This window comes from Hyposmocoma kahamanoa, unplaced genomic scaffold, assembly GCF_003589595.1.
Source record: "Hyposmocoma kahamanoa isolate Upper Pololo Valley unplaced genomic scaffold, ASM358959v1 190, whole genome shotgun sequence".
Taxonomy (NCBI): Eukaryota; Metazoa; Arthropoda; class Insecta; order Lepidoptera; family Cosmopterigidae; genus Hyposmocoma; species Hyposmocoma kahamanoa.
In genome coordinates this window covers 1,970,139-1,985,607 of record NW_020653718.1, presented here as the reverse complement: position 1 = coordinate 1,985,607, position 15,469 = coordinate 1,970,139, and the positions used below count along the sequence as shown (strand labels likewise).

At 41.4% G+C, this 15,469-nt stretch overlaps 1 protein-coding gene across 10 annotated transcripts in view; it reads left to right on the top strand.

The window, feature by feature from the left end:
- The window catches only part of LOC113226358 (nesprin-1-like), a 132,619-nt gene that overhangs the window by 59,929 nt on the left and 57,221 nt on the right, over positions 1–15,469 (top strand). For 8 of the 10 annotated variants that reach the window (XM_026458952.1, XM_026458949.1, XM_026458954.1 and 5 more), the window contains 5 exons: positions 2,930–3,722; positions 3,798–3,956; positions 4,033–4,245; positions 4,321–4,596; positions 5,255–14,452. In XM_026458952.1, the coding sequence (XP_026314737.1) occupies positions 2,930–3,722; positions 3,798–3,956; positions 4,033–4,245; positions 4,321–4,596; positions 5,255–14,452 (10,639 nt within the window). The remainder of the gene's footprint in view (positions 1–2,929; positions 3,723–3,797; positions 3,957–4,032; positions 4,246–4,320; positions 4,597–5,254; positions 14,453–15,469) is intronic. The other 2 variants (XM_026458956.1, XM_026458958.1) reach the window with 2 other exon arrangements.

Sequence of the window (15,469 nt, the reverse complement as noted above, 5' to 3'; positions counted from 1 at the left end):
AACTGGTTTATCCTATCAAGCTTAGGACAAATTAGTTTGGACTAGGCTATACTAGTTAATCCTATCGCGTATAGGAAGAACTAGTTTAGCCTAGGCAAAACTATTTTATCCTGAAATCGGGTTTGGCCGGTAACATATATATTACTCAGACATTTGCGAACCGATTTTATTGGAAAGGATGTACCTTAGTAGTGGTTTCATTCAAATTTGAAGAAAATATTGCACCTCTAAAGGTGGCAAATTTGGGGATGAATCCGTTTGTAGGATGTCATCCACTTTCCGTTAACCGATTCTAATAAAACTTGGCAAATAAATGTAATTTCACAAACATTTGAGGTCGGCTTTATTGATAAAAATAGTTATGTTTATTTATTTTATTTACATGGACGTGGAGATCATGGGTATCTGAAACTACATTCAACGCCCTTTACTTCTTACGTGTCCACTATAAAAATGATAAAAATTTTCATTTAATTTCTTTTATATTATATATTTTTTATTTTATAATTAGAGATAATAAACAATTTTATTATAATATTTTAAATGGGTGAATGCCTAGCCTATAAATATGGAATACTAATTTTCAACTAGTCTCGAAAGTCACGTTTTCCCCGGAGCATTCGGGATCGCATCGAGTATCGAAATTATTTCCCGGGACGCGGAAATACTGACTGAAAACGTTTCTATTACTTTCCTATATAGTTAGTTAGCTATCACTCCAGGTCGAAGTACAAGAAGAATAAAACAAATTTTTTTTATAAAACCATGTACGGAACGAACCAGTCGTGCGCCTAGTGGTAAGCGACAGGTCTGTCCATAACAGTGTCACGCAGAACTTTAAATCACAAAAATCTGAGGGGTACTGCCACTGCGCCCATCACTCTAAGACATAAGCTGTCTAGTCGCATGTGCCTGTAATTTCACCGGCACCCTTACCTTCAATACCGGAATACGTATTTGCTCACATTACTGTTTGGCGGCAGAAATAACTAAGGTGACAGTACTTCCCTGGACGAACTCTTTCACAAGGAGCTCTACTGCTACCAATCAATAATTTATAAGACGTGTGTTGACTTAGGGTCGTATTCTAGAACTCTACTCAGTGCTCAAGTCAGGATTTGAATATGGTTTAAAGCAATCGAAAACAGCTCAAGTCCCTGCCATTAGGGTCGTATTTCCAGAGCTTCAAATCATACTCAGATCCTGACTTGAGCATTGAGTAGAGTTCTGGAATACGACTCTTAATGTTTTAGTTATGATTTGCGATCTATTATTATAACTCTCACCCGTGGTCAAAGTTTTGTCTATTTATACATAGGAATTTGATTTTGTCATCGCCAGTTCCGATTATAGAAAACTTGAATAAGTACTTATATTTTTTCGTACTTTAAAAACGTTTTAAAGAATATCGTCGGGCAGTTATGAAGTACTCGTAGAGCCAAAGATGACAGCTTTTATCAGTAGTGAAGTTGGAAAAAGCTAGAATCAATCACTGTTACAATGTAACCATAAAGTAATGTCTGACGCGCCGGTCATAAGGTAATAAGATGGATTCTCAACCAATTGCTTTAAGGTTTGTTTTGAATCGATCCGGGTTCGAGACGGGTGGCGGGCTTGAGGGACGACTGTAATCGTTATTCAGACTCGTCGGCTATTTCACGAAGCAAGCGCGCATGCGCGGTTTACCGCGCTTTTATAGGTCAGGGCCTCTCAGTCTGCACTGGAACCCGGCGACTGGGATATACTTAGAACATACGCCATTTTTTCACATCTGCAAATCCCACTCCGGCATAACACCAAAAGTACGCAATGCCCCTAAAGTGCGACACTGTGAAACTTACCGTCGCGAAACGCGCCGACTGCCTTGAAGTTTTCCTTCCGCGAGCTAAAAACAATGCCGGCGAAACCGGCGTTAAAATAAGTGGCTCCAACAAATAAAGGGATTGTTAACTGATTTCATACAAAGACTGCGACAACGTGCCTTCGTGGCATACAACAAAGTAAAACAAAGCTTTTCACATTTTTTACATCGAGCGGTTTTAGACACTGAATTACGTGATAAAATTGTGACTGTGCCTACATTTGTTCGTGGTGATGAGTCACGGGCTTAGTCGTATTTCTGTGAAGTAGCATCGCAACATTTTGTAGACGGGAGCGTAATATTTTGTAAGAATCTTTTATATTAACGATTGGCAGCGATCTCCTGCACATTTACTTTTTCTTGCCGGAGTCGACGGCGCCGGTCTGCCTTGCTGGCTCGCATTAGAAATTCATTAGCTCACGACATCAGAGTTCCCCTTCGTTGGAAAAGGGATACCTATTTATATTTATGTTTTAGCAGTCAGTTTCGAACCATGTGACTACTCGTTAAATCGTTAGACCACGTTTATGTTGCAATAGGGTAAAATGGAAAACGTTTTAGTTAAACATTTATGGAAGCTGATCGCCAAGGTCGTGCGTGTCACGTCACCTCTTATAAAATAAACGCGAGTGGCCGTGTGTGCAAAATGTAAACACTCGCCGGCGAATGCACCGAAAAAAACTCGTGGCTCTGATGTCACCGTGCAAACATTAGAGCGTATATCTTAAATTTAGATGCGTCCAGTGAATCTATCGAAATGGTTCATTGAGCGACGGGAGGGCGACGCGAGCGGAGCGCCGCGAGCGAACGAGCACGAACGACGAGGTAACGTAGGCCTCGGCGCCACTGACGAGCACGGAGCACGCTCGGCGGTGAGGCGCCTTACCGCCGGTGTTGACCTTGCAGCGTCATGGGCGCCGCGTCACGCCGCGCCAATAGATTATTTTCGTCGCATTTTGGCAGCTCTCCTTCCCTCGTGCGCTCATACACCATATTATCGCATCGCACTGTTCGAACTGTACGTGTTGTTAGTGATTACTAATAGTAACGCGCTTTTCTATTTTGCAGATTGCGACAAACACTTGCGGCGCGGCTCGCGGAGATCGACGACATTGTTTCGGAATTCGACCGCGTGTCGGAGAGAATCGACGAGCTTCGACAGCAGATCGAAGTGTCTATTGCCAAAGTGAAGACCTTCTACGTTTTCGGCGAAGACGAAACTGAAAACGTCCGGGAGCTTGCGAAGGAAGTTTCAGACTTAGTGGAGCGAACGAAAAACTTCACAGACGAGAGTCGAAAGCGCTACGGTGGCTCTGCGCCGGCAGACGTAGCGCAGGAACTATCCGCATTGGAACTATCCTCCGAAGCACTTGCTGCAGCCATGGAAGAGAAAGAGAGGGAGTGGAAACGTGCGCGTACGGCCCGTTCAGAGTACGCCACAGACGTCGAAGACGTGCAGGCATGGGTCCGTGCTGCAGAACTGACTGCACGCGACAGGACTCTACCACCTGAGCCTTATAGAGAGCGGCTGGTGGCGACTAGGTCAGAAGTACCTAACATAGCAGATCGCGTCGAGCGACTGACTCGCAATGCACGTGCTATCGTAGAAGGTAGTCGCGATGCCAGTGAAAGGCAATTGGTGCAGTCCACTGTGACGGCGCTCTCGGAACAGTTCGCAGCTGTATGCAGTGAATTGGAAGCGCGACAAGCCGCCGTTGAAGATGCCTGTGATGCTGTAGCTAGATTCCTAGGACTATTAGAGAAAGTCCTCCTTTGGGTAGAGACACAACGTGCTTTCCTTGCGCGGCCACTCCCATTGGCCGATTTGCAGGAGGCGCAACAGAAACAGACTGAATATGGGGTATGATAATTCACGTTTGTGTTAATATTATTATTTTTAAAGAAATGCAACTATTTACTTATATAACTATTTCAGAATGCGCTCAAGAGTTGTAAGCAGCAAGCTAAAAATCTGGCAGACATGGCTAAAGAAATAGAAGTGATTGAACGTGTCACGAGCCCAGGAGATTTGCCTTCAAGATTGGAAGCGGCCGAAAACGCTACCGTCGACGTCGAGAAAAGATTAGCGAAGACAGTCAGTACAATGTCATAGTAATTAGAATGACGCACGGACCACAATTCGAAATAATCACTAACTTGTTATATTTCAGAACGGTTTACTACAAGAGTTGGCAGAGGAATGGGAGAGATGTGAGAAAAAATTAAAAGATGCCGGCCACTGGCTGGAGGCGACAGCGCGGACCCTGGAAGCGCCACAAAACTCAAAGAAACCACTCAGGGACCGACTCGCGCTAAGGGAAAAAATAATCAACGACATTTCCACACAAAAGACCAAGATATCGTATGCGGTTGAAAAGCTAAACGTGAGTCGTTGAACGCGTCTAGGTTTTGCAGCTTCGGTCATCGAGTCGGGTCGTTGAATCATAATCATTCGACAGGTACATTTCGAGCCGGACGGCGTGGCAGCACAGTCGCGAGGGCCCGAGGCCGTGGAGGCGGCGGCGCGTGACCTCACGGCGGCGCTGGACGCGCTCGGCGCCCAGACCGGCACGCAGGCGCAGCAGCTGGCCGCAGCGCTCGCGCAGGTCGACGCCTACTGCGCCGACGTGTCGCGGCTGCGCGCGCAGCTGCTCGAGGCCGAACAGCAGCTGCGCCAAGCGACGCAGCCCAACTACAGCCCGCGCGACCCCGAGCGCGCACAACGACAGCAGCAGGTAGGCACCGAAACAGGCTACGGCGCCGCAGGGGGCAGGACGCCACGCGCTCCTGGCCCCGTGGCGGTGTCACCGCAGACGGAGTAGGTTCTAGCTAAAATTCTAGTTTTGTTTATCGCGACGTGGAGATTCTCGGGCGGGACCCGCCGGGGCCCGCACGGACACGGCTTCGCAGCACCATGTATCGTTAGTCGAATTTAGCGGCCGCTCGGAGGCCACTTGTACATTGTCACCGACCACGCATACATTTTATTTAATTTTCTTTTGTTACCTCCATCCTTCACCCTCGCCACTACTAACACGTCGATATCGATATCCTCCGTTAGGCGTGTCGAGAGAGAGTAAAATCGCTCCAGAGCAAAATTCAGGCGCGCAACGAGCGCGTCAAACTGTTAGTGCAGCGCGGCAGTCCGGACGCCGACCCGCTGAAGGACACTTAATTGGAACACCGATCGTTCACATAGCTTTAAGTCGCTCCTCTATCGCGGTCTTTTCCTACTTTATAATTTTTTAATTTAATTATAATAATATTTAAAATATCGAATACACGTACTCGACACTCGCAGCCATTCGTTTCTTTTCATAACCTCGACTTCATCGCTCCCAAGAGCTAGTCAGACCATGTCGTAAATTATGTATGTCCGTACTTCCGTATCAGGAGGTCACCCGGCGTATCGAAGAGCTGACCCGAGCCATCTACAGTCTGGACCCCTACTTCGTGATGCCGCCGCCGCCGGGCGAGTCCGCCGACGAGTCGGTGGCCACTCTGTCCATGCTCGTGTCGACGGCGGACTGCGCCCGCGCCAACCGCCGCCCGCGCTCGCCCGAGCGCCGCGAGCGTCGCCGCCCCGAGCGCGAGGCGCGCGATCAAATCTCACTCGCCGTGACCGACGCGCCGGCGCGGGCCAAGAGCCCCGGATGGGTGCTTGAGGGCACCACGTACGCCGAGATAGTAAAAGGCCAAAACTCGCGATCTAGCTCGATTGCCGAAACGAGGCAACTCAGCGCACAAAGACACCCGAGCGCTCGTAGAGAGCCCAGCCCTCGAAGGGTACAATACGAGGCTTACAAGCAAGCGCCAATGAGTCCTGAAGAGGATAGAACCAGTGAAGTGATAAGTGTGCCCGTGCAAACGCGCGTTTCTATTGAACCGATGTATGAGCCAGTGTACGATCCTAGCGATCGATATTGTCAAAAAGTTGTGTACGAAAACGTTAGTGAGAGTGTACCTTATAGGGATGACGCTAATGTTTACGTGTACCAAGAACCAGTCAGCGAAAGTAGCCCTGTGTCCCAGGAAATTCATCAATACTATGAAAATCAGCCTATATACTATCAACTGGAGTCTCGCGACTCATATATTGAAGTTACATCGCCCAAAGTCGAGGTCGAGGAACCGAAGACGCAATACATTAGCGAATTGGAGCCACCTCATAATGATGAAACAGCTCAGAGTCCGGCTGCGATTTGTCGCTCGCAAGATTTGTCATATGCTGAAATATTAGCCCTCGGCTTACGTAGACGACCTAAGACGCAAAGTGTAACAACGCTACCAAAACCGCAAGTGGCACAAGTAGAATTAATAAAAGAAGTAGTTGTCGAACAAAACGTTGAAATGTCTCCGCATATTCAACAATTCGAACCAAAAGTAGACCGCGTCGATTATTCAAAATCACGACCTGAAGAACCTGAGAGACCATATCAACGAAGTCGATCTAGGGATATGCCAAGGCAAAGGCGAGCACCTGAAAAAAGGCCAACTAAAGTCCATGACGTGCAAACTCAGAAAAAAAAGAAACTACCTAAAAAAGTTGTTGAAGTTCAAGATTTCGATGACGTTATTGAATCTGAACAAATTTCAGCACCTGTCCCCGTCCAGCCAGTTTCTGAACATAGGGAAGAACGCACAACTGAAGTTTCTAATGCTTCACCCACTACTAGGGAAATAACTAAAAAGGTTCAACATAGTTCTACAGTCGTCGAAACTGTTACTGAAACTTTTACCGCTGAAGAATCTCAATCTATCTCTGAGGCAAACGCAGATAAAAAGACCAAGAAAAAAACGAAGCATAAAAAGATTAATACTAGTGATGAAATAGAAAAAGCTCTTAAAGAAATACAAATTTCTGAGAAAAACAAAAGGAAAAAATCTAAAGAGTCCATGGATGGCGGAAAGAATGCGGATCATATTATAGAACAAACTCACGAAGAAATTGTAGAACCTGTCATACAAATTGAAGAAACACAATCAAAAGGCCTGGAAACAACAACTAAAACCAAGAAAAAGAAAGGTCATAAAGAGCAACTAAAAGAAATGACTCCTGCATTAGAAGTTGCTACACCAGACATTTTTATAAATAAGCCAGTAACTATAGAAATTGAAGAAAATATTCCCAAAAGAACTAAACAGAAAAAGAAAAAGGTTCAAAAGGAAATCAAACAAAGTATTGAACCAACAGTAGAAGACATAAATAGAGAGTTTAACAGAGAAAAATCTGATGTAGTAACAAAAACTGAAACCCATGATAGTGTGAAAGATGCCGTTACTGAAATGCCTGCAAGCACACAGCAAGTAGAAGACGTTTCCATTGCTTCTGAGGATGAAACAATTTTGAAAATTTCAGTCCCTCTCATTGATAATCAAAGCGTGGTTACTGAAAACTTTGGTGACACTGAATCTAAAGAAACGCTGGCTACTAGCACTACAGATCTTGCAGAAATAAAAATAAGCGATTCTTCTAATTCAAAGAAGAAGAAAGGTCTCAAAGATAAACCATCTCATAATAAAGCAGCTGAAATTGTTCAAGAATCTACCACTGTTAAGTCTTTAACACAGACCCGAACGGAGCCTGAAGAAGACATAACTGAGCAGAGTACAACACAATCCGAAGTAACAGATATAAATCCAGCCGCTAAGAGCAAGAAAAAGAAAAAAAATAAAAAACACGAAAAAGTTCATGAGCCAACATCGGTCGAAACTGTAAATGTCCTTATTGAGACATCAGACGCTTATGATGTGTGCGTACCGGAAATACCGGATGTTAAGGAAATTAAATGTCCAGAACATACTCAAGAAAAATGTGACGAACCTAAAGATTTTATTGAAGACGCCCATGAGAAAACTGAAGTTCCAGTAGAAATCAAGAAACACCAAGAAACAAAGGGTTCTAAGAAGAAGTCTAAATCTAAGAAGACTAAAGAGTTTGAACCTAAGGATCATGAACTTGGCGTTAAAGAAAGTGGCTTACCAGGGCATAAAGAAGATGAAAATATCGATAACGAAGTAATAGTTACGACTGAAGAGGCTCAGTTCGAAGAAGTCAAAACTCATAAAAAGAAATCTAAATCCAAAAAGGCTAAGGTTGTCGATGATGATATAGAGAAAGCTCTACGAGAAATAGAGCATTCTGAATCAACCAAAAGGAAACCAAAAGATAAAGCTTCTAAAAATAAAGAAAAACGAGGCGCTGTTTATGTGGAAGAAATTAAAACTCATAACGTAAAATCCGGTGATCAATCGCCCGAAATAGAAAAAATTGTATCGAGTAAGGAAAATATTATAACAATGGACTGGAACACTTTAATGGCAGAGGAAGAAGGCATGACCGAACCTTTGATTGAACCTATGGAACAACATCCTCCAGATGTAATTGAAACAAATCAGCAAATTGCAACTGAAGTGACAATTGTTCAGGAAACAGATAATTTGTTAAGACAAGAAATTGAAAACATAGTAAAAGAAGCTGAAATAATTAAAGCTGGCTTAGAAACTCCAAAAGTCGCCGAAGCCACTGAAGTACATAATAGTCAAGAGGCTTCAAGTGTCGAAACCCCAACTACTTTTAGTCCTGGGGAACAAAATAATAATGACAAATTCTTCTCTACGGATACTGTCAAAGAAGGCTCTATTAATATAGTCGAAGAAGTAACACGTTATGAACCCATCGAAAAAGACATTGAGACACATACAATTTATCTTATTACACATGAAAAAAAGAAATTACCGCCGATTCGTACTGTTAAAGTATTTAGTAGTAAAAGCAATTCATTAGAAGAATCGTCTTCTGCTGACGAAATTACTCCTCAGGTAAAAGATGATATTAAAAATAACAAAATCGCAGATAAAAAGTCTTCCAGTACATTTGTTGAAGTTGAAACGTCACAAGAAGAAACAAGCGAAGCCATTGAAACGCTTTGTACAGAAAAATCTTCCGAAATAATGGAAAGTACCACGGATGTTAGTGAAATGATGGAAATTCAACAAGCCTCTGAAAATGAGGAAGCTTTTAAGGTTCAAGAACCTTCTATTACAGCAAAAGAGTATAAAAGTATTGCAGAGGAAACAGAATCGGGTCCACCTGCTGATATCTTACAAGAAGCAATAACAGTGACAGAAAACATCAACGAATGTGAGTTTGATACAATTTTTGAACAAGCCATATTTGGATCAGTTCAAGATCGTAATAAAACTAATACGACAAAAGAGAGGCAGACATCACTTGAAATACCGTATCAACAATTGGTTGAAGAAGTAAAGTTGTACTCGTTAAATCTGGATTTTGAACAATTAGGTTATGATTACTCGCAATTTTTGGCAAAGGAACGTCAAAGTCCCGCGATTGAAAATATTAATATAGTTGAGCCCACAACCCAACCAAGCTTCGAAGAAATAACAATTAACAAACCAGAAATTCCTCTAGAGGAAGTTCCTAAACAAAGCTATCAAATAATTTCTGATGCAGAAAGTAATTTTGGGAAAGATCAATCTATTGAAAAACCTATTGTGATTACAGAACCCCAAAAACATTCAGCTTATATTATAGAAAAAGCCCCGAGATTTAGTTATTACGACATACAAGATGCCGAACGTAACTTTGCGTTAAACAATTCCGAAGCAGGTGAGGATAATATTACGCGGGACGAACAACCAAGTGTGTTGCCGCACCAGATATTAGCAGGAGATACACTATTTCCAACTGATGCAAGGACATCAACAATAGCATCTGCCGAAACAGATTTTATTAGCGCCGAACAAATCAGTTCCTTAATATTGTCAGATACTTCTATGACTGTCGATGAACAAAGGGAACCATGTGAAACACATGTAATACGCAAATCTTTGACTGACTTTGAGCCACTGCGGGAGGAAACACCACGTCAAAGTTACCACGAAATAGTTGACGCTGAAATATTACTCGCTTCTATTAATTCAGCACCAAGACAAATACTAGAGGTTATTCAGTCGGATGTTGAAATGATAGAGCCTAAAGTTGAGCCCGCCAGGGAGAATAGTACCAATCCTGTGTTTGAACCACTAAAACAAAGCTATCACGAGATATGTGATGCTGAACGCCTATTAGGTGAGATTAAATCTAGAGAGCCTTCACCTTCACCTTCACCTGAAATAGAATTAGTCTCAACTACAGTTACATTAACTGAAACCGATCAAGTGCCTAGGGAACAAATTGTAAATCAAGTCACACCTGTTACTAACGGCGTGGTAGTAGGGCCATTAATTGCAGAAGACATGCAGGACGACGAACAGAGACAGAGTGTATACGAAGTGCCACAATTCAGTTACCATGAAATCAGAGACGCTGAAAATTTATATGCACATTCTGTAAGACCTCTGCAGTCTGTGATACTGCAAGAAGAAACGAGGGAAATTAATATTGATGCCCAAGATCCTACTACATCGTCTATTGTTATTTTGGAAGAAGTTACAAGAGATGATTATGAAAACCTTACAATTATCAAGGAAACTATCTCCACAGATGTAGATGTAGTATCGCTCGAGGATAATCAAACGAAGAAACAATCACCACCTAAAGAGTTAGTATCAGAATCGTCATCTCATAGTTATCATGAATTGCAAGACGCTGAGCTTGCATTTGCTAATATTAGCACCCAATCGTCGATTGAAAAGAAACAAGATGAAATAGTTACGTCTACAGACATTTCGTTAGAAGTCATAGATCAATCGGTTAAAAGTACACCAGAAATTGTGGAAAAATCTAAAAAAGATCAGTTTTACGAATCTGCTTCAGAACCAGCAGAAGCATTTGAGATTCATGATCTCTGCAATTCTCCGGTTACAATTGTTTGTGGCACCAACGATAAATCGGAACGTCAAATTGAAACTCGAAAAGCAGATGATACTGTAGAATTTACAGAACCTCCAAGTATTGAAGAAATATCTAAAGCCATTGAAGTTGAAACGACTGTCTCTGACGTGCCCGATGCTCATACAATTTTTTCGTATGAAATTGACGATCTTGATGACACACTTGTGCCTGTGGTTTTCGGTGATATTAAAAAAGTAGAGACTGCTATTAAAGAGAGACAAATTGCGCAACTTAAATCAGTGGAATTGCCTCCTAAAAAAACTATTGAGAAAGATGCTAAACAAATATCCGAAGAAGTTCTTGAGAAACCCGTGGAAACGCCTCATACTATCTCGGCGGCATTTATTCAAAGTGAAATATCGCACACTTTTACAAGCTTATCGCAAGAACCAATTACGGAAATGAAAAGTATGTGTCCAGAATCTACTGATACGCCTCAACAATCTAGGGATGCTATAAATACGGTTCAAAATATAGTTACGGAAGTATCTAAAGACTCGGTTGATAGTATTATGTCTGAGCAACTTAAAAGCGACACAAGTGTTAAGTCTGAAAAATCTCCTATTCATAGTTTGCACGACCTCCTTCCTGCAATAGATTCCATTCCCGAATTTAAGCCGTCCTTTTCAAACACTGTATTGTATTCAAATTTATCGGCTGATGCACCTGAATTCACACCTTCGTATTTGTACCGAAATATTGAAAGTACTGTGTCTGAAAGCAAACCGACTTCTATGACTGTCGGTAGTACCCAATCGTCTATAGAAATTCAAAATCAATCTCAAATAGCACCAGAAATTATGGAATTACGTCACTCTACAGTTAGCTTGCTACAGACTTCTACACCAGAGATTTATTCAACAATAACACAAACACAGAGGGAAACGGAAGAATCAGAGTCCAAGGCAAGAGAAACAGAGCCTGAAACTCTACAACATGACATAATATCTCTCAAAGGGTTTACTCAAGAAGAGCATGTTGATACCAAAACGAAGCGTAGTAAGAAAAAGAAGAAGAAAGAAGATAAAAAGGAAGTGCCAGTGTCTGAATCGCAGTCGTTGGCGGCACTTTCGTTAGAACCCACATTTGCGCGACCAGAACCAGTAAATGTATGGGCTAAGGCGGCAGAAGAGGGAAAATCATATGCAGAAGTCGTGGCTGAAGGTTCTGGAATTCTGCCACCAGAAAAGCAATTACATGCTGAAATAATCAAAGAAGAGGTTAAAAATACAATTGAAGAACCACCTGAGGCAGAAAGTGTTCACGGTTCTTGGGCTAAAATTACATCAGCAAGTCACTCAACGCCAGACAGGACTCAAAAAGCAGAGATGACAAGTGAGGCTGTGCATACCACTCACAAACCTCCTATGATATTAGTTGATGAATCGAATGCTGAGCACCACAAGCCTGAAGTAGAGGTTGATAGTGAAGGCTTTATAACTGTTGAAAGACACAGAAGATCGCGATCTCGATCGCGAGACAATATGTTATGTTCTAAATCAAAGTCATCACAGGCTCCTGATACACGTGACAAATCAGAGAATAGATTCGATCCGCTTACAAATATTTTAAAATCTGAAGATACTGAATCGGTTCATGGTATCCCGCAAGATGAAGAAAAACAAACTGTTCAAAAAGGAAGAAAAAGTCGTTCTTCTAAGTCTAAAGAAAAGGGAATGGAACCCAAAATAATATTTCCCAGTACATCTGATGAAGATAAACTAGCACCTAAAAAAGATAAAAAGAAACGTTCGTCCAAATCAAAAGAAAAAACAATCAAACAGGAAAAAGAAGTAATAACGCCTGACAAAAAGGAAATAATACCAGAAAAAGAAGTTTTACAACCTAATCCGGTAAAAAATTTAGAGACTCAAGAAGAAACAAGTATTGTGACACAATCAGAAACGCAGGAAAACAAGAAGAAAAGTAAGAAGAAGAAAAAAGATAAGAAAACAGAAATTGGCCCCACTGAGCCAGCTTCGTCAGTAGAAATTATCCATTCTGAACAAGAAACAAATATTGAAAAACAGGCTCCCACGAAAGGTTATCAGAGATTAATTGAAACCCCGATATCTACACCGGAGTCAGTACATACTCCTATTAAAGAGAGAATATTCTCAGAAGCACAATACTGGAAAGTCGACCCAAGTGGACTAGAAGACTTATCTCATTTGGATGAAAATATTACCATTGAAAAAGCACCTGAAGAGGTAAAGCCTGCAGAAGCAATGCAAACTCAACAAGTAATAAGTAATGTAGTGTCGCAGCTTCAACCAGACGTTACTCCGGAAAGCGATGAGAAGAAAACAATAACTGATTTTATCACCCATGAAATATTAACATCTATTAATGAAAAACAAGAGCAACTAGCTGAAAAGATTTCTGAGGAACAGTCTCTAGAAAGTAAGATGGCTGATTTGCAAAGGGAAATAGAAGAAATGCTATTACCAGAAAATGACTCGCTACTTGGTGATGACACTCCTAAGGAGTTGACAGACATGCAAAGTTCTGCAGATTACCTGCATGATGAGAGCCTGGATAATATTACACCAGCCTTAGCATCTCCAGAACCTTGCGATGAAGTTGTAGTAGAACAAAAGATTGACGTAAAAGATGTTCAACAATACCAGCTAGATGATAAACACATTAGTATGAGCATGATCGATTCTTTACTCGACGAATCTGAAGTTGTTCCAGCTACAGTGCATCGTGACATGTCACCCAAAGAACCTGAACAGGCAATACAAACTAAAGAACACGAATCAAAACTCACGCCAGCAATAGTACTGCCCGAAGTATCATTAGATAAAATGCCAGTGAGAATGTACGAGCTTCAACACAGCGCTGAAAATAAAGAAACGCAATCCGTAGACTTACCTAAATCAGAACTATTTGAGGAATCCAGAAAAGGATCTGCAGATGAGCATGATAAACCCAAACAATCTGATAAAGACACAGTGTCTTCACAGTTTACACAAGTAGTAACTACAACTAAAATATTAGATGAACCGGTAGAACTTTCGGAACCCTTATTAACTAACTACGATCCCACTATTAACAACTTACTAAACCTAAAAGAAGATCACTTTTGGACTGATAAATTTATTACGGACGATGCGGAACGGTTATTGCTCGACCAAAACTATAACTTTCCCAAACCTACTGAAATCATATCGGAGTTCAAAATCGAACCTAACTTTGAGTTTCAACAGTCTGAAATCAAAATTGATCCCAATTCAGAACATAGTGACGATGACATAAGTGTCGAGGAAAATATAAGTAACGACAGTTCTTTCTGGCCCGAAAAGCATTTATACCACGACGCGGAACGTGAATATTTCCTGTTAATGGCTAGGGAATCTAAATCTCCATCACCGCCTAAGGTTGAAATTGAAATTAAAGATCAAAACGATAAGGATAAAGGACCTGGAGGTGGCTCCGGCCACTCGTCCGAGACGGAGGAGCCCAGAGATTCTTGCGGATCGCCTTTCGATTCAAATTACATTTCAATGGATTTACCCGGTGGCATATGTAGTTGGAAAGATCAGAGCTCCTATCTGAGCCTGGAAACGCCTACAGACTCCCTGGGCCCCATAAGTGAGAATACGCCGCGCATAGGAACCGATTCGCGGGAGGATATACTAACAACCTCTCCCCACGAACCAGTAGCCCCACCCCCACCCTCACAGGAGCAACCGGGAGGCGAGGACACATCCCAGAGGAGAGCCAAGGTGACTGACCCCCAGTCGTATTGTACAATTTTACAATTTACTCTTTATGTTTGGCATGATATTCTTACTAAATTCTTAATTTCACTTATTATGAGGATCTGTATTGTAAGGTGTCGTGTAGCAATGCCAAATTTGCCGTTCGTCTTGTAGTGCCAAGTTTTGGCGAGCACTGTAAGTCGTAGTAGTCTTAATAGATGCGCATTTGGATTAGTAGATAATTTAATTCAATGTAGTGTGTGAAAATTAATCTAGTCTTGTCTAGTCCAATCAGTAGTTAACTCTAATAAATTATTGACGTTTTCAACTGTTTTCTAGTCTATAGTGGTCTGATCTTTGAAATGTAATAAAATAAATACTCGTATGTGTTTTGTTTTATTTAAGCAATCGAATTTATTGTTATTTGATTTTTATTTTGAAAGTACCCCTTTTGTTTTTAAAGTTCTTTTTGCCATAAATTTGGCTGCTACGAGACGATCGACAGTGCCGCTTAATGGAAGATGTTTCTAGATGTTTTCTTTGGGTTTTTACAATTTGAACCAGGAAGAAGGCTGACATAAGACCCGCCTTTTCTTTATTATTTCCAGGTCAGTCCTGTTGCTAGTATGTGTAAATTCCTGGTAGAGTTATATGTTACGTCCAAGAATGCCGATTTAGATTTAAAGATGAACACTTTCGTATTGAAGATTGGCAGTAAAAAATGTGCATATCTTTACACCTACTGTTAAATAATTTTTTTTTTAAATGGTTATGTGTGTTCATCTTCAGTGTTAATTTGATAATTTTTGTTTTGTTTTGTCTTTCATTTGTTTTAGATGATATTTAAATCATCTGGTTAGAGTTTCTGAAATATAATTTCCAACGTTGCTTGTCAATATATCTGTCACCGCTTATGAACACGCTAATTGACAGAAAGATACTAATCTTTTGATACGCTTTTGGGAAAAATAGGTGTTATTTTACGTATACGTATTTTTTTTTTAATTTGGATGTTCCAAATAATGATTTCAATACGATCGT